Source organism: Pongo pygmaeus, chromosome 3, assembly GCF_028885625.2.
Source record: "Pongo pygmaeus isolate AG05252 chromosome 3, NHGRI_mPonPyg2-v2.0_pri, whole genome shotgun sequence".
NCBI classification, from domain to species: Eukaryota; Metazoa; Chordata; class Mammalia; order Primates; family Hominidae; genus Pongo; species Pongo pygmaeus.
This window is the reverse complement of record NC_072376.2, coordinates 2,745,646-2,769,774: the sequence shown is the minus strand read 5'-3', so window position 1 is coordinate 2,769,774 and position 24,129 is coordinate 2,745,646. Positions and strand designations below refer to the sequence as shown.

General features: G+C 47.1%; 1 protein-coding gene across 8 annotated transcripts in view; it reads right to left on the bottom strand.

Moving 5' to 3' along the window:
• Nucleotides 1-2,653: 2,653 nt before the first annotated feature.
• FAM193A (family with sequence similarity 193 member A) overlaps nucleotides 2,654-24,129 on the bottom strand; it is a 195,522-nt gene continuing 174,046 nt past the window's right edge. For 5 of the 8 annotated variants that reach the window (XM_063664421.1, XM_054486584.2, XM_063664417.1 and 2 more), the window contains 2 exons: nucleotides 19,048-19,129; nucleotides 2,654-3,452 (listed from right to left, as the gene is read on the bottom strand). In XM_063664421.1, coding sequence (XP_063520491.1) covers nucleotides 3,359-3,452; nucleotides 19,048-19,129 — 176 coding nt within the window. In that variant the 3' untranslated portion in view covers nucleotides 2,654-3,358. Of the gene's footprint in view, nucleotides 3,453-19,045; nucleotides 19,130-19,670; nucleotides 19,843-24,129 lie in introns of those variants that run through there. The other 3 variants (XM_063664419.1, XM_063664420.1, XR_010126197.1) reach the window with 2 other exon arrangements.

Below are 24,129 nucleotides of genomic sequence, written 5' to 3'. Positions count from 1 at the left end.
GAGCCGAGATGGTGCCACTGCACTCCAGCCTGGGTGACAGAGCAAGACTCCATCTGTCTCTCTCTCCACATATATATGTGTGTGTGTGTATATATGTGGGTATATATATACACACACGTAACTTTTCAGATTTCATAATTTCCATTTGGTTCCTTTAAAATAATTTCTATATTCATTTGATGCAGCCTTATTATATCATTGTTTTCTTTCTACTACCCACTAGTATTCAGCCTATGATGTTGTTCCTCAGGGTGTGTAGCTTTGCGTATGCCCACAGTCACCCTGGGATGACACTCATTTTGGTAGAGTTCTCTTCCTCTTTCCCTGACCACATTCAGCCGTTAAACCACTAATTGCCAATTCCATTGTTTTCAACAATGCCCTGGGGCACCATGCTCTACAAACAAATCCAATCAAATTCTGACTCCTTTGAAGAGATAAGTTTCTGGGAACACTGTGTGATATTCGTTCTGACCCATGGATGCCTCCTCCCAGCTCTTTTCTTCCTCAGTTATCTCCTGCAAACTATCTGGCCTATAGCTGAGCCTGCATCTTGTCTCTCTTCCCAGGGTTTCATGGCCTCCACTGTTTCTGAGTGCCTTCAGGCTTCAACCTCTTCATTCTTTGTTGCAAACGAAGTCAGTTTCTTTGGGAAGAGATTAGGAGCTATCTGTTTTACTGCCTGTTTCTCTACCCAGGCAAAATCTCTGAGCAGGGCTCAGAGCTGAGGGTGCAGAAAACAGTAAGCTTCTCAATACAACTGTTCACCGTTAATGTTTCCTTTCTAACTGTTGTTATTGTTTCATTTCATGACTATTACAGGTTGAGTATGCTTAACCCGAAAGGTTCCAAAATTCAAATCCTTTTGAGTGTTAAGATGATGCTCCAAGGAAATGCTCATTGGAGCATTTTAGATTTCAGATTTTTGGATTAGAAATGCTCAATTGGTAAGCATGATGCAAATACTCCAAATCCAAAAAACTCTGAAACTGGACACACTTCTGGTACTGAGGATGCCAGATAAGGGATAAGGGATACTCACCCTGTGCTACTGTGTGAGTCAAAAATGTGAGGCTCCCTTATGGCGGCCCCACCCTCCCCAACAGGGGAGTGATGTCATCAGGAACCCCAGGGGCTCCCATCAAGTCAGGGACCCTGGAGCTGGATGTCCTACAAGCACCCTGGGATGCTGGAAGGATGAGTGGTTTCCAGGGAAATAGAGGAAGATCCTTCCTGGCAAGGGCATGGCCAGGACAATGGCTGGGAGCCTGAGGGCCAAAGCTAGCAGGTGCAGGTCAGGGGCCAGAGCGGGCAGAGCTGTGAAGCCGCAGGTGGGGTTGCCATGGAGGTGATGGGCGTGCCCAGAACTGGGCATGTGGGGTGGGCGTCTGAGGGTCTCTAGGTCCCAGCATAATGCTTAGTGTGTCGGGGCACCGAGTTCCCCATCACCACTCAGGGCCGTGCAGTTCCCCTCAGCAACAGGCATGGTTCAACACAGTATAAAGGCTGTCCATGGGCAGAGCAGGGCAGGCCCAGTCACTGGGGGCCTGGGCAGGCAGCTTCCCCATAGGGCAAAGCCCGGGCCTGGGCCTTTCCCCAGCCCCCACCGCAGCCAGAAGAGGCAGCGGCTGGAGTGCCAGGGGCCTGCACTGGGGTTTCAAGGACACTACTGTTGCTGTGGTCATGGCCTGACCTGCTTCACTCTCTGCCCTATCATCCCACGAACAAAGGAATGTTCTCTTCCTCACACCTGGAAAAAAAAAAAAACAAGTGAGGAGAGCTCCTCATGCTGCACCTCCCCTGGCTGGTGACCCTTTTCCAGCTGTTGTGCAATCTCCAGAGTTCTAGGACCTGCTGTCCCCACCTCATTCTCCTGCAAACCAGTGCCTGAGTGGGGGTGCCCTGGGCCTTGTCTCCCCTGACCTGCCTCGAAGCCTCCTCACCCCCTCTGCCTTCCTGGTTCCACGGCTCGGGTCCCTATCCCATCTACTCACCCCTGCGGGGCCCTCACACAGGCTCTGTCCATGAACAGCAGTCTCCAGTTCCAGACCTCTCACCTGGGTGGCTGGTGGGCATCCCAGACTCACTGTCCAGAACTGGGTCTCCAGTCCCACCACCCCAGTTCCAGACCTCTCACCTGGGTGGCCGGTGGGCATCCCAGACTCACCATCCAGAACTGGTCTCCAGTCCCACCTCCAGGCACACAGCGCAGGTCTTCACCTCTTTCTCCTACCTGCGTCCTGTCCACCAGGAAATCCTGTGGCCTCATTGTCCGATACCTCCAGAAGCTGGCCCTCCCTACCCTCTCCCCAGCCAGGCCCTGCCCTCTTCACCTTCACTCAGGGTGAAGTCATACTCTGATGGGGCACACAGAGACAGGCTGAACATGCGGCTGGGAGAAGTAGGAGTTACCTAGTGTTCTAGGTGGTAAGAAGTAACCAGGATGCAGCTCCTTGGGAGCTTTCTGTCTCCGGCTGCCTGCTCTGCCTGGCACACAGAGGATGGCGGGGGCACCAGGATCACTGAGCTGTTGCCTGGAGAGACCTGGGACCTGCTCCAGGGTGGTGCCCTGGCTCCCCATGGTGGACACGTCACCTGTACGCCCTCTCCCACTATCCCCCCACTCCCCCAGCAGAAAGAAGCAGCCGAGGTCTCCTGCTGTACTAATGTATTCCATCTTTCAAAAAGAAAGACATGATTTTAATATTACTTAACAATATGTTAAAAAAGTAGCCAGGCAGGCCTCCGTGTTAATACAGTCGTACACTCTATAACAGACTTGATGGTGTGAGTACTGGGTGGGCTTGTTTTTAACTTTCTCGTTCTGCAAGGGATCTTACACAAGCTGGCTACAAGTCGGGGGGATCAAACACAAACAGCGCAATGTGTACACTCGGAGACAGTAGATTGTGGAGAACAAAGGAGGCCTGCCCCGCCCAGCCCGCCTAGGGTGGGACGCAGGGGCACAGGAGAGCTGAGTGACGGCCGATACCCCGGTGAGGACAGATGACAGGACAGGGCGCAATGCAGAGGCAACGGAGCCACGCGGATGATGCAAACTCCTATCTGGCCACGGCCCAGGCCTCCGAGGCCGCGGCGGTGGGAGGACTTGGCGGGAACTACTGTTCCAATCCGACAGCACAGAGCTACAATCGAAGGAGTCTCACGCACAGACTACACGCACACGAGCTAACAGCGTGGGCCGAGCATCAACTTCTCGGTCTGGGGTTTCAGGCAGCACCAGCTCTGCACAGCCCTTGGCAAGCACCACGGCTCTGGGGCGCCAGCGAGGGGCGTGGCTCTTGGGGTGGTGCAGCCTGGCCTGCCTCTCGCGTGTCCCTCTCCAGGCAGTCCTCATTCAGTGGGCAGCAAAGGTGGCTTTTTTCAAGCTAAAATTGGACCAGTTGATAGACAGTCTTTGTCGGGTCTGTCTAGCAGAATCCAAGCAGAACCTGCAAAGACAAAAAGCCAAACAGTCACTGAAGGAAGCAGCCCACAACCAAGCTGGTGCTTGGCAAAGCCCATCACGCTCCTGTTCTTGCCAGAAACTCACTGCGGGGTCAGGGTTTTAGATTCTCGGTGAGGGGCACGGTGTCAAGGGTCCCCTCCAGGCCCTGCCACAGGCTGCACTTGAGAAGGGGAAAGGATTCGGGAGGAGGAGTGGGTGGGCGGAGGGAGTCCTGAGAAAGAAAAGAAACTTTTAATGTGAGAGCTGTGAGCCCCCTTAAATTACCAGGCCCAGGCAGGGTGTGGTGGCTCATACCTGTAATCCCAGCACTTTGGGAGGCTGAGGAGGGCAAACCACTTCAACTTAGGAGTTTGAGACCAGCCTGGGCCACATGTTGAAATCCTTTTTTTTTGAGACAGGGTCTCACTCTCTTGCCCAGGCTGGAGTTCGGTGGCAGTTTCGGCTCACTGCAACCTCCACCTCCAAGGTTCAAGCAATTCTCTGCCTCAGCTTCCTGAGTAGCTGGGACTACAGGCATGCACCACCACACCCAGTTTTTTTTTTTTTTTTTTTTTTTTGAGGAGTTTTGTTCTTGTCATCCAGGCTAGAGTGCAATGGCGCGATCTCAGCTCACTGAAGCCTCCGCCTCCCACGTTGAAGTGATTCTCCTGCCTCAGCCTCCCAAGTAGCTGGGATTACAGATGCCCGCCACCACGTCCAGCTGATTTTTGTATTTTTAGTAGAAACAGGGTTTCAGCATGTTGACAAGGCTGATTTGTACTCCTGACCTAAAGTGATCCGCCTGTCTCGGCCTCCAAAAGTGCTGAGATTACAGGCGTGAGCCACCGTGCCTGGCCACACCTAGCTAATTTTTTATTTTTTTGAAATGGAGTCTCTGTCGCCCAGGCTGGAGTGCAGTGGCGCGATCTTGGCTCACTGCAACCTCTGCCTCCCGGGTTCAAGTGATTCTCCTGCCTCAGCTTCCCAAATAGTTAGGACTACAGGCGCGTACCACAATACCCAGCTAATTTTTGTATTTTTTGTAGCTTCTTCTCTGGCCAAGAAGCTTTTCTTTTTTTGAGACGGAGTCTTGCTCTGTTGCCCAGGCTGGAGTGCAGTGGTGTGATCTCGGTTCACTGCAACCTCCGCCTCCCGGGTTCATGCCATTCTCCTGCCTCAGCCTCCCAAGCAGCTGGGACTACAGGCACCTATCACCACGCCCGGCTAATTTCTTCTATTTTTAGTAGAGATGGGGTTTCACGGTGTTAGCCAGGATGCTCTCAATTTCCTGACCTCGTGATCTGCCCGCCTCGGCCTCGCAAAATGCTGGGATTACAGGCGTGAGCCACCGCGCCTGGCCACCAAGAAGGCAGAGGCCTCGAAAAAATTGTATACACATATATCCTAAATATCAGCTTCTAATTAAGTCAACTTTCAACTCTAAAGCTGTTTAAAAGCATTTCTGTGTCAGGTTTTAGCCGGGCAAATAGTCAACATTCTTGTTTCTTGGTTTTTCCTTCCTGAAACTGACACCAAGAAGGAGATCTGAAGCTGGGCACGGTGGCTCATGCCTGTTTTCCTACTACTTTGGGAGGCTGAGGTTGGAGAATCACTTGAACCCAGGAGTTTGAGACCAGCCCGTGCAACACAGTGAGACTCCATCTTTACAAAAAGTAAGAAGTTAGCCAGGAGTGGCAGTACACATATGTGCCTGTGGTCCCAGCTGCTTGGGGCTGAGGTGGGAGGATCCTTGAGCCTGGGAGGTCAAGGCTGCAGTGAGCTGTGATGGTGCCCCCGCACTCCAGCCTGGGTGACAAAGGTGAGACCCTGTCTCAAAAATAATAAAGTCTTGCTGTGGTGGCTCAGCCTATAATCCCAGCACTTTGGGAGGCTGAGGTGGGTGGATCGCTTGAGCTTACAAGTTCAAGGCTAGCCTGGGCAACATGGTAAAACCTCATCTCTACAAAAAATACAAAAATTAGCCAGGTGTGGTGGCGCACACCTGTGGTCCTAGCTACTCGGGAGGCTGTGGTGGGAGCATGGCTTGGGCCTGGTGGACAGAGGCTGCAGCGAGCCTGTTGCCGGTGGCAGGTACCTGAGTTGCCGGCGGCGAATCCGTGCGTGTCTGCAGCAGCCTCAATTATTGCCTCCTCAGATGAAAGAATCTGACCAAAGGCCATAAGGCAGAAGAGACTGAGGCAAGTTTTAGAACAGGAGTGGAAGTTTATTAAAAAGCTCTAGAGCAGAAACAAAAGGAAGGAAAGTGCACTTGGAAGAGGCCAAGTGGGCAACTTGAGAGGCAAGTGCCCTGTCTGGCCTCTGATGTAGGGTTCTAGGTGTTGGCATACTTCAGGGCCTTGTGTCCCTTCTCCCGATTCCTCCGTTGGGGTGGGCTACCTGCACACACACAGTGGCCTGCTAGCACTTGGGAGGGAGCACGCATAGTGTGTTTACTGGAGCGTGCACATGCTCACCTGAGGCGATCTTCCCTTCCCGGTGCAAAGTACCTGGAAGGTCACACACTGGTTAAACTCCACCATTCTGCGCCTTAGTGCACGTGCTTGAGTCCACTTGCCCAACTCCTGAGATTTTATCGGGAAGCTGCTGATCACCAGCTTCGGTTTCCCTGATGCTGGCTGTGACCAATTATTATTTTACAGAGGCAGTGTGACAACTGCCTAACCATCACCTGATGGTCACCTGACATCCCTGGTGGATGGAGGAGGCCCTCCCCTGCCCTGCTCATGCCTGACTAGCTACCCACTGTAACAAGCTGAGGATGCGCCACTGCACTCTGGCCTGGACGGATAGAACCAGACTTTGTGCCCCCACCAAAAAAAAAAAAAAAAAAAAAAGTTTTGGATGTGGAACATATTTGCTTATTAGAGGTCTAGGGTAATCACTATTTAAAGCTGTTTGTCTTTGAATGTTTTAATAAACTTTCCTTTCTGAGTATATGGTTTCATTTAGCTTAGGAGAAGGCTAAACAAAACAACAAAAAACCCCTATCATACTCTAAATATAAATGAGAAATTTATAATCATTCAAGGGCATACCTGCACAAATGACTCAAAGCCAACACACACAGACATGCATGAGACCAAAATTAAGAATCCCTTTATGGCTTTAACCAAGGTCCCTAAAGAGGGAACAAAATTTCAGCCCCAGGCCCCTCTCAAGAACAGCTTAAAGAAAGTCTTGCTAGCTGCGAATAGGGTGCAACCCACATCTGTCAGGCCATATTTTCTAAGGTCTCAGCTTCTCAGCTGACAGTCTATGCACAAATGCCAGGTGGAAGATTTAAAGAGACAGGAAAATAGAAAAATGAAACTGCCCATGGGACTAGTGCCAAAAATCAGGAAAATGAGGGAAGGTAAACCTATGGGGTTGGGCTGGGGAGGTAGCTCATGCTTGTAATCCTAGTACTTTGGAAGACTGAGGTGGAAAGATACCCAGAGGCCAGCCTGGGCAACATAAAGAGATGCCTTCTCTACCAAAAAAAAAAAAAAAAAAAAAAAAAAATTGGGCCGGGTGTGGCAGCTCACGCCTGTAATCCCAGCACTTTGTGAGGCCGAGGTGAGGTGGGCGGATCACCTGAGGTCGGGGAGACCAGCCTGACCAACATGGAGAAACCCTGCCTCTACTAAAAATACAAAATTAGCCAGGCGTGGTGGCGCATGCCTGTAATCCCAGCTACCCAGGATGCTGAGGCAGGAGCATCGCTTGAACCCGGGAGGCGGAGGTTGCGGTGAGCCGAGAGCGTGCCTGGGCAACAAGAGCAAAACTCCATCACAAAAAAAAAAAAAAATTTTTTTTTTTTTTTTAATTAGCTAGGCATGGTGGCGCATCTGTAGTCTCAGCAATGAACTGTGATCAGGCCACTTCACTTCAGCCTGAACTGAGACTTTATTTTTAAAAAGTCTTTTGGGGTTTAAAGTCTGCTCACAGATTCCTCTGCCTCACTGGCGCCATCTGTGGGCTGCTGAGTAGCTGTCTTCAGTAAAAAAGGATTTATGTCCTACCTTTAGGCAAACATAGGAGAGGTGGAGAGAGCCCCTGCACTGTGTCTTCAGCTCAACAATACCCAGTATTTGAGAGAGCAATATTTTAGTTTCCTTTAGTAGAAAAGATGACAATTGGGTATCCCAAATGGTCAAGAGTCATAAATAATTTTAAGTAAATTCAAATTAATTCCTATTAGTGGTTATCCTAAGCTAAAGGTATCCATTGAGGAAAGAAATCTGTAGTGGCTCTAAGGAACTGTAACTTTGTTTCAAATCCAGTCTCAGCGGGAATGCTGCTTAACTAATTCCCTGGATGACAGAGTGAGAGACTGTGTCTCAAAAAATAATAAATAAATAAGTAAGTAAGATTTACATCCTTAAGTGACTGAGAGCACTCTCTAAAACAAACTTCCAAATCTCTTGAGGGCCAGGGAGAGAACTCACCTTCATGCACCAGTTTAAAACTAACAGCAATTGGTCACAATTTTTTTTTTTTTTTTTTTTTGAGACGGAGTCTTGCTGTTGCCAGGCTGGAGTGCAGTGGTGCGATCTCGGCTCACTGCAACCTTTGCCTCCCAGGTTCAAGCAATTCTCCTGCCTCAGCCTCCCGAGTAGCTGGGACTACAGGCGAGCACCACCACGCCCAGCTAATTTTTGTACTTTTAGTAGAAACGGGGTTTCACCATGTTGGCCAGAATGGTCTCTATCTCTTGACCTCGTGATCCACCCGCCTCGGCCTCCCAAAGTACTGGGATTACAGGCGTGAGCCACTGCGCCCAGCCGGTCACAATTTTTTTTTTTTTTTTTGAGACGGAGTTTTGCGCTTGTTGCCCAGGCTGGAGTGCAATGGCACGATCTGGGCTCACTACAACCTCCTCTTCCTGGGTTCAAGAGATTCTCCCGCCTCAGACTCCAGAGTAGCTGGGATTACAGATGTGCACCACCACACCCGGCTTTTTTTTTTTTTTTTTTTTTTGGTATTTTTAGTAAAGGTGGGGTTTCACCATGTTGGCCAGGATGGTCTCAAACCCCTGACCTCAAGTGGTCCACCTGCCTCAGCTTCCCAAAGTATTGGGATTACAGGCATGAGCCACCGCACCTGGCCTTGGTCACAAATTTAAGGAGGAAAAAGGTCTGAATTACAATAGGAAGCAGCAATTTAAAAAGCATGCTGTGTAATTTAGGCCAAAAAAAATGAAGCCACAGGAGGCAGGGAGCCAAACTGCCAGTACCGGGACCCGGATCCCATGCTGTGAAGCAAGGCCAGAGAAGGCAGTTTTCCTTTTCTTCCCCTGAAACCCAAATCTCTTGCCTCTTTAGAAAGGGAAGGGGGTTAGAAAGAACAACTTAAGTTTTTAAGAAAAAAGAACAAATTAGGAGAGGAGGTGATTACAAAAGCTGTTTGTCAGGGCCAGGCTTGGTGGCTCATGCCTCTAATCCCAACGTTTGGAAGGCCGAGGCAGATAGATCACTTGAATCCAGGAGTTTGAGAGCACCCTGGACAACATAATGAGGACTGTCTCTACTAAACATTTTAAAAATTAGCTGAGGCTGGGCGTGGTGGCTCACGCCTGTAATCCCAGCACTTTGGGAGGCTGAGATGGGCGGATCACGAGGTCGGGAGATCAAGACCATCCTGGCTAACACAGTGAAACCCCGTCTCTACTAAAAATACAAAAAAAATTGCCGGGCATGGTGGTGGGTGCCTGTAGTCCCAGCTACTCAGGAGGCTGAGGCAGGAGAATGGCGTGAACCTGGGAGGCGGAGCTTGCAGTGAGCCGAAATCGCGCTGCTGCACTCCAGCCTGGGCGACAGAGCGAGACTTCGTCTCAAAAAATAATAATAAAATAAAAATAAAAATAAAAATTAGCTGAGATTGGTGGCCCACGCCTGTAGTCCCAGCTAGTCAGGAGGCTGAGGTGGGAGGATCAAGTGAGCCTGGGAGGTCAAGGGATCAGTGAGCCAAGATCATACCACTATACTCCAGCCTGGGTGACAGAGCAAGACTATTGCCTTTAAAAAAAAAAAAAAAAGTTGTCAAGAATTCTCATTGCTTTACAGAAATTATATTGATAGTGATTGGCTATAAACTGTTGAACTATAGGATATGAGTTATCCCTATGACAACATTAAGAGATTAATTTACAGCTACTTTGGCCACACTCTATCTAGAATCTATACAATACAGTAGGTGGATTACTCAGCTTGAGGGGGGGGAGCGGGTAGGATGTGCCTGCTCTCACATTTCACTGCCTCTCTGGATGTGATAACTTTTTTTTTTTTGGAGACAGGGTCTTACTCTGTTGCCCAGGCTGGAGTGCAGTGGTGCGATCACAGCTCACTGCAACCTCGACCTCCTGGGCTCAAGCGACCCTCCCCCACCTCAGCTTCCCAAGTAGCTGGAACTACTACAGTAGTGTGCCACCATGCCCAGCTGATTTTACTTCTTGTAGAGATGACGTCTTGCTGTGTTGCCCAGGCAAGCACCTTCTATATATATATATACATATATATATATATATATATGTATATATATATATATATACAGTTTTTAAATTTAATTAAAAAATAGAGACAGAGCCAGGTGCGGTGGCTCACGCCTGTAATCCCAGCACTTTGGAAGGCGGAGGTAGGTGGGTTACCTGAGGTCAGGAGTTCGAGGCCAGCCTGGCCAACATGGTGAAACTCTGTCTCTACTAAAAACACAAAAAAATTAGCTGGGCATGGTGGCAGGTGCCTATAATCGAGGCTACTCAAGAGGCTGAGGCAGAAGAATCGCTTGAATCTGGAAGGCGGAGGTTGCAGTGAGCCGAGATTGCAGCATTGCACTCCAGTCTCGGTGACAAGAGCAAAACTCCATCTCAAAAAGTTAAAAAAAGAAATCATAATAAAAAAACCTTCTCAGTTGACTGAATTCCTCTCTTCAGTAACCCTTGATAATGATATGCACTTTCTCAGCCCGCTTTTCTTTTTGTTGACATGATTTCTGCCAATAATGTAAAGCTTCATTGACTGGAAAGCTTAAATTCTTTCTCTATCCTCTGTTTTGTTTTTGAGACAGGGTCTCACTCTATCTATCCCAAGCTGGAGTGCAGCGGCACAATCACAGCTCACACCTCAAACTCCTGGGCTCAAGTGATCCTCCACCTCAGCCTCCCAAATAGCTGGGATTACAAGGTGTGAACGCCGTGCCTGGCTTATTTCAGATAAACAAAATATTAATAATTGCTTATTTCTTAGGTTTTCACTATAATTTAAGGTTACTAAAAGTTAAAATTCTGACTAACATGGTAACTCAAAGTAGAGATAAGCAGGAAAACAGTTCTATATATAAAATATATAAGAAAAAGTAAGATGTGTTTTGGTAAGGAGGGTTATAAGAACAACATGAGGATGTGGTTCTGTCAAAGGAAAAAGTGATTTTGACTACTTTAGAGGTTATTTAAAAGTGGTCTTAAGCTGAAAAAAAGATGGAAAAGAAAATAAATGAATACAGAAAGTTGGGAAAAGGAAGTGAATGGGAAAATTCTAAGAGGTTATAAAAGATTTATGGAAATCCTGTGTGGTCAAAGCTGATTGAAATTGGATGGATCTGTTTAAAAGATTTTACTACAATTAATAGTAATACACTGATGCAACTGGGTTTCTCTTTTCAATAAGATTTCATGTAGTATTAATAAGAGATAATAAAATATTTTGTCAATTATCTTTTGAGTAAGCTGAAAAAAAAAAAAAAAAGACATTCTGTTGGCCTCATGCCATTTTCATTATGTCTTCTGACTGTTGAGAACACTTGAGTCTCAGGCTGGGGGTGGTGGCGCACGCCTGTGGTCCCAGCTACCCAGGAGGCTGAGGTGGAAAGATCACCTGAGCCTGGTGGTCAAGGCTGCAGTGAGCCCTGATTGCACCACTGCCTGGACAACGGAGTGAGACCCTGCCTCAAAAAATAAAAATAAAAATAAAAATAAAAACCCAAAAACCCCAACCCTCCAAAACCAGAGTCTTCTATCAAAACATAAAGGTTTTTGCTTTTTGAAACCTCTGAATTATTAGTTTGGTTAAATGAATAACTTCTTTTGTGATGATCTTATTTTGATATCAAGTGTTTTAAACCTTTGATATGTGACATACTTCCTAAAATCAAATTTTAAATTCTAAATTAGTCTTTTTTACTTCAAACTTTTTTTTTTTTTTTGAGACGGAGTCTTGCTCTGTTGCCCAGGCTGGAGTGCAGTGGCATGATCTCAACTCACTGCAACCTCCGCCTCCTGGGTTCAAGCAATTCTCTGCCTCAGCCTCCCGAGCAGCTGGGATTACAGGCACCCACCACCACGTCCTGCTAATTTTTCTATTTTCAGTAGAGAGGGGGTTTCAACATCTTGGCCAGACCGGTCTTGAACTTCTGACCTCGTGATCCACCCGCCTTGGCCTCCGAAAGTGGGATTACAGGCGTGAGCCACCGTGCCTGGCCTAAAGGATACTATTTTTTGGTTTGAGACAGACTCTCGCTCTGTCACCCAGGCTGGAGTACAGTGGGGTGATGTTGGTTCACTGCAACCTCTGCCTCCTGGATTCACGCCATTCTCCTGCCTCAGCCTCTCGAGTAGCTGGGACTACAGGCACCTGCCACCACACCTGGCTAATTTTTTTGTATTTTTAGTAGAGGCAGGGTTTCACCGTGTTAGCCAGGATGGTCTCGATCTTCTGACCTTGTGATCCTCCCGCTTTGGCCTCCCAAAGTGCTGGGATTACAGGCGTGAGCCACTGTGCCCGGCCTAAAGTATACTTTTGTAAGCAAAACTGAAACACTGGACCAGGTGTGGTGGCTCATTCCTGCAGTCCCAGCACTCTGGAAGGTCTGAGAATCCTCTGAGCTCCAGAGTTCCAGACCAGACTGGGCAACATGGCAAAACCCTGTCTCTTACTTACTTATGTATTTATTTGTCTCCAAACTTGAATGAAACCTGAAAATGGTTATTACTGTCACCCATCTATTAGGTTTAGTTATGGCTGCTTAAACTGCGGCTTATTTATTCAACCACAAACATTCGTGAATGCCCAACAGCGTTCTTGCCTTGCAGCCTCTATGAGACTGATCCCCTCACTCCCCCAAACTGGAAAGGCTGTGTCACCTCCCAGAATCCACATTCTCTTTCCCTGGCCCCAGCTGGTCAAGCCCTGAGTTTGTGATGTTACCTTCTGCCTCTGCTGTCCCCTCCTAACTCTGACAATCACTAATCCTGTTTCCATTAGTGCATGTGTGACCCTGTCCCCCGAGCCCCTTCTCGACACAGCAGCTGGAATAGAATGCTCAAGAACATCAACCACATTCCTGCTCCACGCCATTCAGGGAAGAAATCCAATCCAAACCATCGCACAGCTTCAACAGGTTCTTGCAGCACGGGCACAGAACTCACGCTGCTCTCTAAGGTCCCAGGCCCAGTGTGACCTGGCTTTGTCCCTCCCCACACCACTTGCACCTGAGACACAGTGGCCTCTGCATCAAGCCTGTTTTGTCAACTGCAGACTACTACGTGAGACATGCACACGGTGTCTAACACACAGGACAGCCACATAACCAGCATGCAGAATCCTGAGTCACAGCACCCCCAGGTCACAAAACCTGACACTGCTAACCATGGTGCCGTGCTGTCCTCTCCCAAGAGGTAGCCACTGCCCTAGTGTTTGGAGTAATTAGTTCACCATAGTTCTTGGTAATTTCATGACTTCTCTATGGCATCCTAAATGTTAGTATGGTTGTGCTGTGTGGCCTCGTATAGAGGGAACTGTACTGTACGTACATGGTCTTACAGCTTCTTATTTCACTCAACGTTATGTCTGTGAGAGTTCTCCATGAGGTGACAATCTGTTCGTCTTCGCTGCGGTATGAACACACGGCAGTGAACAGACAGATGCTGCTGCTTGCCTCACGCTTGCCCCGCCCCTGGGACATGCAGGAGAACCTCTAGTCATGCACACAAGTGTGCAGCTGTTTGTTGGGTTGCATGGGAGGCACAACTTCAATTTTGCTAGATTCTGCCAAACTGTTTTCCAAAGTAATTTAACAGTTATGCTCCCCGGAGTGGTGGTTAGGGACTCCCGTCATTTCACACCTTCCTCCAGCAGGAGAGAGGGAGGGCTCACTAGCTGCAAACCCATGAAGCAGCAGCACCTCCTCTGGTCTTGCCATGAGGCTCCTTGGTCAGGCTGAAGACCTCTTTGTAGTTTACTGGACAAAAGCTTGCTGTGGGATCCTAATGGTTTGCCTTTTGTTTTAATTTTTTTGGAGAAAGGATCTCTCTTATTACTTAGGCTGGAGCGAGGTGGCGTAAGCATAGCTGACTGAAGCTTCAAACTCCTGAGCTCAAGGGATCCTCCTGTGTCAATTTCCTGAGTAACTGGGACTATAGGCATGTACCACCATGCCTGGCTTTTTTTTTTTTTTTTTTGAGACGGAGTCTTGCTCTGTTGCCCAGGATGGAGTGCAGTGGCGCGATCTTGGCTCACTGCAAGCTCCGCCTCTCGGGTTCCCGCCATTCTCCTGCCTCAGCCTCCCAAGTAGCTGGGACTACAGGTGCCCGCCACCACGCCTGGCTAATTTTTTGTATTTTTAGTAGAGACGGGGTTTCACCGTGTTAGCCAGGATGGTTTCGATCTCCTGGCCTCGTGATCCGCCTGCCTCGGCCTCCCAAAGTGCTGGGATTACAGGCGTGCGCCACTGCGCCTGGCCCACACCTGGCTAATTTTTAATTTTGTTGTAGAGTTGTGGTCTATGTTGTCCAGGTTGGTCTCAAACTCCTGGCTTCAAGCCATCCTCTCGCCTTGGTCTCCTAAGCACTGGGATTACAGGTGTGAGCCACTATGCCCGGTCCTTGACAGCTTTATGATACTAACCCTTCCTATCTTTGGATAATGAATCTCTGTGGTTTAGATCTTCTTTAATGTTTTCCAATAAAGTTTCAGTCTTTTGTATACAAGTCTTATGCAACTTTTGTCAGATTTATCCGTGGATACTGAGAGATTTTGGTGCTATTATAAATGCTCTTTTGAGCTACATTTCTAATTATTTGTGGTGTGGGTGTAGAGAAAAATTACTGTTTGTTTTTTTTTTTTTTTAAGACAGAGTCTCGCTGTTGCCCAAGCTGGAGCACAGTGGTGCATCCTGGCTCACTGTAGCCTTGATCTCCTGGGCTCAAGGGATCCTGCCACTTCAGCCTCCTGAGTAGCTGGAACCACAGGTGCATGTCACCACACCTGGCTAATTATTTTATTTTTTGTAGAGACAGTATCTCGCTATGTTGCTCAGGCTGGTCTCAAACTCCCGGGCTCAAGTGATCCTTCCACCTCAGCCTCACAAAATGTTGAAATTACAGGTGTGAGCCACCGTGCTCTGTTTAAAAACAAAAAACAAAAGCAAGTAACTTCTGTACTGATCCTACACAGTTAGCCCCTTGCTGTTAAGTTCTTTTATATTTCCTATGTAGACAATTAGATCATCTGTAAAATTGAGTTTTAGTTCCTCTTTTATACTCCTTTAGCCTAGGAATTACAATTTAAGGTTGAATATAAAATACTTTCTTTTTGAAATCTACTGATCCATGATCATATGGCTCTTGTTTAATATATTAATGTAGCAACTAACATTAGTGGATTTTCTAGCTGGGTGCGGGGGCTCACACCTGTAATTCTGGCGCTTTGGGAGGCTGAGGTGGGCAGATCACTTGAGGCCAGGAGTTCGAGACCAGCCTGGGCAATGTGGCGAAACCCCATCTCTACAAAAAGAAAAAAAAAATTAGCCAGGCATGGTGGCATGTGCCTGTAGTCCTAGCTACTTGGAGGGCTGAGGTGGGAGGACTGCTTGAGCCTGGGGAGGTCAAGGCTGCAGTGAACAGTGATTGTGTCATGGCACTCAAGCCTAGGTGACAGAGTGAGACCCTGTCAGAAGGAAGGAAGGAAGGAAGGAAGGGAGGGAGGGAGGGAGGGAGGGAGGAAGGAAGGAAGGAGGAGGATTTTTTTTTTTTTTTTTGAGACAGAGTGTCTCTCTGTTGCCCAGGCTGGAGTACAATGGCGCAATCTTGGCTCACCGCAACCTCCGCCTCCCAGGTTCAAGTTATTCTCCTGCCTTAGCCTCCTGAGTAGCGGGGATTACAGGCATGTGCTACAACGCCTGGCTAATTTTGTATTTTTAGTAGAGATGGGGTTTCTCCATGTTGGTCAGGCTGATCTCAAACTCCCAACCTCAGGTGATCCGCCCACCTCGGCCTCCCAAAGTTCTGGGATTACAGGCGTGAGCTACCACACCTGGTCAATAAAGTGGATTTTCTAATATGAAACACTATTTGCGTTCCTGGGATAAACCAACTTCGTCATGGTATACTGCTTTTTAAAATACACTGCTGGATTTGGTATATTGTTTCTTTTTTTAAAAAATTACACCGATGTAGGTATGAGAATATTTTTGAGACGAAGTCTTGCTCTAGTTGCCCAGATTGGAGTGCAATGGCACGATCTCAGCTCACTGCAACCTCTGCCTCCTGGGTTCAAGCAATTCTCCTGCCTCAGCCTCCTGGGGAATATTTTCTTTAGGATTTTTGCATCTAATATGAGCGAGATAAACCTGTGATTTTTCCTTTTTTCTGGTATTGTTTTGGGCAGATTTTGGTATCAGAATTTTACTTGTCTCATAAAACAAAGTAGGGAGTATTCATTTGTGTGTGTGCTGTCTCACTCATTTAAATTCACTGGTAGTTTGCTCAAGACTGGATAATCCATTCTTTGAAAGTCTGAAAGTTCGGTAGAACTCTCGGTAAAACTGTTAAAATGTAGTTTTCTCACTGAGACTTACAGCTATTGTTTTCATTTCTTTAGTAGTTATTGGACCATTCAGGCTATTTTTACCTTGGGTTGATTTTGCATTTCATAGTTTTAAAGTCAATTGTAATGAAGTTGTTCCCAGTGTTCTCTTATTTTAATCTCTCCAGTATCTGTAGTTATTTCCTCCTTTTCACTTATATATTTACAAAATTAAAAAAAAATTTTTTTTTGAGACAGGGCTCTCGTCACCCAGGTTGGAGGGTAGATGCACCACCATCTCGGCTCACTGCAATCTCCACCTCTCAGGCTCAAGCCATCCTCCCACCTCAGCCTCCTGAGTAGCTGGGACTACAGGCGCATGCCACCATATCTGGCTTACTTTTTTTGTATTTTTTGTAGAGACAGGATTTCACCATGTTGCCCAGGCTGGTCTTGAACTGACCTCAAGTGATCCGCCTGTCTTGGCTTCCCAAAGTGCTGGGATTACAGGCATGAGCCACAGCACCCGGACAAAACATTTTTTTTTTTAATTACAGACATTTTCAAACACACACAAAAACGGATAGTATAGCATAATGAACATAGCCATCACCTGACTTTGATAATTATCAACATCCTAATTCTTCTTCCATCTAATTATGCTATTTTTTGTGTCCTTTTTTCTCTATTATTCTTAATCTGTCTCCTAAAGATTTATTTGGTGTTTTCAATCAATCAAATTTTAGCTTTGTTGATCTTCTCTACCAAATCTTTGTTTTCTATTTCATTATCTCTCTTATCTCCTTCTTTATATATTCTTTGGGTTTATTCTATTGTTCTTTTCCTAATTTCTCAAGGGAAATCTTTAACTCATTATGTTTCAGCATTCATATGCAATGTTTTAATTATCTTTTTAGTTCTGTGTATTTAAAAATTTTGACAGTCTGGGCGTGATGGTTCACACCTATAATCCCAGCACTTTGGGAGGCCAAGGCGGGTGGATCACCTGAGGTCAGGAGTTCGAGATTAGCCTGGCCAACATGGTGAAACCTCGGCTCTATTAAAAATAAAAAAATTAGCTGGGCGTGGTGGCGGGCACCTGTAATCCCAGCTACTAGGGGAAATTTTTTTTTTTTTTTTCCAGACAGGGTCTTGCTCTGTTGCCCAGGCTAGAGTGCAAGTGCCGTGATCATAGTTCACTGCAACCTCAAACTCCTAGGTTCAAGTGATCCTCTGGCCTCAGCCTCCTGAGTAGCTTGGACTACAAGTGCATGCCTGGCTTTTTTTTTTTTTTTTTTCTCTGAGACAAAGTCTCTCTCTGTAGCCCAGGCTGGAGTGCAATGGTGCTATGTCAGCTCACTGCAACCTTTGCCTCCCAGGTTCAAGCGATTCTCCTGCCTCAGCCTCCTGAGTAGCTGGGATTACAGGCACTTGTCACCACGTCTAGCTAATTTTTGTATTTTTGGTAGAGACGGGGTTTCACCATGTTGGCCAGGCTGGTCTCGAACTCCTGACCTGATCAAGTGATCTGCCTGTCTTGGCCTCCCAAAGTGCTGGGATTACAGGCGTGAGCCACCAGGCGCAACCTCTAGTCCAGTTTTGTTGTTTTTATTATAATACAAATGCACGCTTGATCACACCTATAATCTCAGCACTTTGGGAGGCCGAGGTGAGTGGATCGTTTAAGGTCAAGAGTTTGAGACCTGCCTGGCCAACATAGCAAAACCTGTTTCCACCAAAAATACAAAAATTAGCCAGGCATGGTGGCAGGCCCCTGTAATTCTAGTTAGTCAGGAGGCTGAGGCAGGAGAATCGCTTGAACCTAGGAGGTGGGGATTGTAGTGAGCCAAGATCACACCATTGCACTCTAGCCTGGGTGACAGAGAGAGACTCTGTCTCAAAAAATAAAAAAATGAAATAAATAGGCTGGGCGCAGTGGCTCATGCCTGTAATCGCAGCACTTTGGGAGGCTAAGGCAGGTGTATCACCTGAGGTCAGGAGTTTGAGACCAGTCTGGTCACCATGGTGAAACCTTGTCTCTACTAAAATACAAAAATCAGACGGGTGTGGTGGCGGGCGCCTGTAATCCCAGCTACTCTGGAGGCTGAGGCAGGAGAACTGCTTGAACCCGGGAGGCAGAGGTTGCAGTGAGCTGAGATCGTGCCACTGCACTCCAGCCTGGGTGATGGAGCGAGATTCCCTCTCAAAAATAAAATAAAACAAATATAATTTTGTTGCCATTAATAATTCACATAGTAGTTAAAACATTATAGAACATAGCACTGATAAAATCTGCCCATCAGGAAAACAGCAAGTATGTAAAATGTGACTTTTCTTCTTAAAAGCACACCACTCCAGTGTGTTCAACCACCAGCATATGTGAGGGGCACCTGGAAGGCTTTCAAGAACATAGATGCCGGCCCCTTCCCACAATCTGATCCGACAGGTCTAAGGAGGGGCCTGTATCCCCAGGAGACGCTGCTGGCCCAGGACGCTTTGACAGCCACCGCCTCACAAGTGCAACAGCCAGTTGGCGGGGAGGGGTGGGGGGAAGCCACTGCCATCAACTGTTTTTCTAGCATGTGAGGGGGAGGAGAAGTGACTGTATGAGTGTTGGGAGTATGGGAGGGGTGTGTGTGGCTGGCCTGTCCTACTACAAGGCTCTTCAGTAGCCAGGTTGCCTGGCTTGCTTGATGTAACTTCGTCCAAGACAGCTAGAAGTGCCATGGAAAGACAGAAAACCAAACACGTATGGCAAGCACACAGCCACCACGGTTTCAGACACACAGCCTCCACATTTACCTTTTGAAATATTCCACTTCCCTCTCTGTCTCATCCATATCCACACTGTCTAGGTCAATATCTTTAGGTAGAAAGACATCATCTGTAAAATAAAAGAGAAGCAGAAAGTCAAATTACAACAGCAGGCTATCTTATCAGAACAGAAGAAATCATTTGGCCTCGCTCAATTTAAACAACTTCAAAAATTGTAAATATTTTTTCTAAAATGAGATTTTACAGAAGGCCAAAGGAGGACAGATATCTTTGGTGTGCTTATGAACACCCAGGTCTGACCTGGAAACTGCGGAACTCACATGTCCACTAAGCAAAGCAACTGTGGCTTCAGGTCCCATTAGAAGACATGTTTGCTAGAACCTAGACTCCCCATGTGACTGGTCATTACATGACAGGCAGCTCATCAGAGAGCCCTTTAGCAAGAAGACTCCCAGAGATCTAATTTGCGCGCAAGCCCAGGGACTGCCCTAAGTCTCCATTAGAGTCAGGCAGAGCACAGCTGCCAGCAGAAGCTCCCCAGGGGGCAGGCCCATGTTAAGGAAAGGGCTGTCCCTCGAATGTGCCCTTGACAGGAAGAGGACCCAGACATCAACCCTACAGGAAGGTGGTTCTCCCAGGATTCATCTCACCCATATGACATCCAGAGATTTCATCAAAAACTTTTTTCTTTTTTTTATATGAAGTCTCACTCTGTCACCCAGGCATGATCTCGGCTCACTGGAACCTCCGTCTTCCAGGCTCAAGTAATCCTCCTGCCTCAGCCTCCTGAGTAGCTGGGATCACAGGTGCGCACCACCATGCCTGTATAATTTTTATATTTTTGGTAGAGACAGGGTTTCACCATGTTGCCCAGGCTGGTCTTGAATTCCTGGGTTCAAATGATCCACCCACCTCAGCCTCCCAAAGTGCTGGGATTACAAGCGTGAGCCACTGTGCCTGGCCAAAGACTTTCAAGTTGTTCCAAACAAAAACCAAGGCTACATTTCATGCTGCAATTACACAACCATCTTTGAAAATAGGCAGGATAGCAGGGAAATCACTGATTAATAATTACTCAATTTCCTAGACGATCAGGCAAGTTTGAGAATTTCTACTCCTCTGTTCTGTTCTGGTCACTCATCTAATTCAATCTTGAGCACATTGCCGGGGCCTTATGTGAGCCTTAAGTGTCAAAGGGGCTCCAGCAGCACACATCTGGGCTGGGGCGGGGTTTGGGGGTGCAGTGCACACAGCATTCAGCCTCATCGATGTGAACAAAGAGGACAGGAGCCACTGACATTTCTTTGTTAAAGGTGAGTCTCCATTTCCCTGCAGCCCTCAACACGGGACAATATTTCAGAACCTTTAATAAACACTCCATTTCTTTCTACCACTGGGGAATTTCCATGGTAGCATGAGGCACATTTTACTTGCATAATAGCAGCTAATATTTTTGACAACTCACACAGCACCAGGCAAGTGCTTTCAAATGTGTTTGTTCACAGAAATGTCACTTAGGAGTCTCTCTCTAAGGACCTGCTCTATGACAGCCTTGGCTATCTCAGATCCCAACTGTATCCCTGAGGGCACACAGCGGGGTGGAGGCCACAATCACTGGTGCCACTGGGACTGGGTGGTCTAGGAATGAAGGCTGGGTGTGTTCAGGGAAAGGCCTGGGAAAGTCAACCTTTGGTAATCTACACTCAGGAGGAAGGGAAAGATTAGGTTAAAGGAAATGCAGCCAATAGCTCAATCCTGGCACAGAACAGCAGATGTGACTGGAGAGTGAGGACGGCCCCCAGCCACAGCAGGCTCCACACGTTTGTACAGAGAGGTGCTTCAGGGCATGGGAAAGCATTCTGAGTCTTGATTTTTAAAAACTCAAGCAGCAGAAAGCAAGCACAGAACACTGTCCACTGATCCGGGAAACTGATGCACGAGCAAGGGTGAGAGGGGGCCGGAGTGTTTACAGATGTACAAAAAGTGAAGATCTAAGAAAGCATGATGTCAGCAGCCACCCACAAGAAGTTCTAGAAGAAAACAGCTCCAACTTGAGAAGGAAACAGAGCTGGCATGTCTGCTAGAAGTGCTGTCATAATAGATTTCTAATATTCTCTTTTCCTGACTAGAACTAGAATAATCAGTCTATAAAATCTTGGTGTAAGAAAAACATGAAACACAACTTTAACCAATTTGGTATCAGGAAGAAATTTTTTACAACCACCACACTATATTAAACAGGAGAAATCAGTTGATCCAAGGATTTTATATCCAACCAAACTATCTGTTCATTGACAACACAACAGGTCAAAGTTTACTTGTCCAGAACTCAGAGAATTCTGTGGCCCTACTCAAGGCCACCGCCTGAGGATGAGCTTCATCAACCTGAAGACACCTGGGAACACTCAGCAGAGGCCAGCGGGAGCCCTGTTGTAGTAAACTGTATACCTAAGAATACTGTGTGTTCTGACAGAGCAGAAACACCACCAACAAAAAATGGCAAGAGGAGAGACAGGGAGACAGGAAAGAGCAAAACACAAAGAATGGAATTCACTCACTGCCTGCTGTGGAGGCAATGAGTGGGTGTCAGAGGACCCCCTAATGCCAACACGGCAGGCCACAAGGGGGTACACAGGGAACCCAGGCCCAAGGAGCATGAGTGGGGTATGCAAGTCTATAGGAATGCACTAGGAGAAAAGCACCAATTTTCCTAATACCCCAATTTTTTTTGTTTTCTGATATGGAGTCTTGCTCTATCGCCAGGCTGGAGTTTAGTGGCATAATCTCAGCCCACTGCAACCTCCACCTCCTGGGTTCAAGCAATTCTCCTGCCTCAGCCTCCCGAGTAGCTGGGACTACAGGTGCGCGCCACCACGCCCAGCTAACTTTTGTATTTTTAGTAGAGACAGGGTTTTCACCACGTTGGCCAGGATGGTCTTGATCTCTTGACCTCATGATCTGCCCCCCTCGGCCTCCCAAAGTGCTGGGATTACAGGCGTGAGCCACAGTGCCTGGACAATTTTTTTTTTTTTTTTTTGAGGCAGAGTCTAGCTCTGTCGCCCAGGTTGGAGTGCAGTGGCACAATCTCGGCTCACTGCAACCTCCACCTCCCGGGTTCAAGCAATTCTCCTGCCTCAGCCTCCCAAATAGCTAGGACTACAGGTATGCACCACCACACCTGGGCTAATTTTTGTATTTTTTAGTAGAGATGGGGTTTCACCATCTTGGCCAGGCTGGTCTTGAACTCTCGACCTCAGGCGATCTGCCTGCCTCAGCCTCCCAAAGTGCTGGGATTACAGGCGTGAGCCACCACGCCCGGCGCCAAATTTTTTTTTTTAAATGGAAAAGCAAAAAAACCCACAACACATAAAAAAAAAAAAAACAGTAAATAGAAAATACAGAAATTATAAAATAATGACAGGGTTGAGACCAACCACATAGTTATATCACTAAGTGTGAATGGGCTTAACTGACTGAAGAGAAGATTTTCAATTTGGCTCACAAAGCAAGCCTCAGGTTTGCTTCACACAAGAGAACGACCTAAAACCAAGGCACTCAGAAAAAGGCTGGAAACAAAGGGCCAAGGACAAGGCTGCCTCGTCAGACAAATGGGCCGAAGGAGAGCAGGGGCAGCAATCACAACGCAGACAGAGCAGGACTCAGGCCGCAGGCACAAAGCACAACCAGAAGGTGGCCGCTTCTCAACACAAAAAGCCACAAGTAAATAAAAATATATAACAGGAATGTGCACCAAACAACACAGAAACAGGAGATGCAAGAAAACACAGAAACATATTAATAATAAGCCACAGAAGACAGGCCATGAGGACACAAAATAAGGATATACAGAAGACCTAAACAACAGAATTAATGTATCATGGAGGTGTATACATATATGCATCTCCATATGTAAATACATATGTACATATATACACACACACACACAATGAACTCTATACCAAGACCCAAGAAAATACACTTCTATCAAGTACACATGGAGGAGTTACAAAAGCTGACATACACTGGGCCTCAGAAAGTATCAATAGGTTTTGCAAAACAAAAACAATATTCTCTGATCACAATGAAAAAAAACCTGTAAATTATTAACAACAAAAAAGTTTCTCCTACCTGGAAACTTAAAAGCTGCCTATTACACTATCGAGTGAAAGAAAAAAAACACATGGAAATTACAGAATTTCTTTTTTTTGGAGACGGAATCTCGCTCTGTCTCCCAGGCTGGAGTGCAGCGGCACCATCTCAGCTCACCACAACCTTTGCCTCCCAAATTCAAGCGATTCTTCTGCCTCAGCCTCCACAGTAACTGGGACTACAGGCGCGTGCCACCACGCCCAGCTAATTTTTGTATTTTTAATAGATACAGGGTTTCCGAACTCCTGACCTCAAGTGATCTGCCTGCCTCGGCCTCCCAAAGTGCTGGGATTACAGGCACGAGCCATGGCGCCCAGCCCAGAATTTCTTTAAAAAAAAAATGGAGGCTGGGCGTGGTGGCTCACGCCAGTAATCCCAGCACTTTGGGAGGCTGAGGTGGGTGGATCACCTGAGGTCAGGAGTTCAAGACCAGCCTGACCAATATGGTAAAACCCCATCGCTACTAAAAATACAAAAATTAGCCAGGCGTGGTGGCACATGCCTGTAATCCCAGCTACTCGGGAGGCTGAGACAGGAGAACTGCTTGAATCCAGGAGGCGGAGGTTGCAGTGAGCCGAGATCGTGCCATTGCACTCCAATCTGGGCGACAGAGAGAGACTCCACCTCAAAAACCAACCAAACAAACAAACCAAAAAAAAAAGGAAAAATTATCTATCAGACTCCATGGGATATGGTTAAGAAAAAGATCAGAGGAAAGTTCCACGTGCTGAACACTTTTATCAATAAAAATGGAAGAAAAAACAAAATGAACAAAATTTCTAAATTAAAAAGTTAGAAAAAACCCCAACAAAGTAAAACAAAAGACAGCACAGAAAGAAAATAAAGACGAAAGCAGAAATTAACAAGGTAGGCTGGGCACGGTGGTTCATGCCTGCAATCCTAGCACTTTGGGAGGCCTAGGTGGGCAGATGGCTTGAGACCAGGAGTTTGAGACCAGCC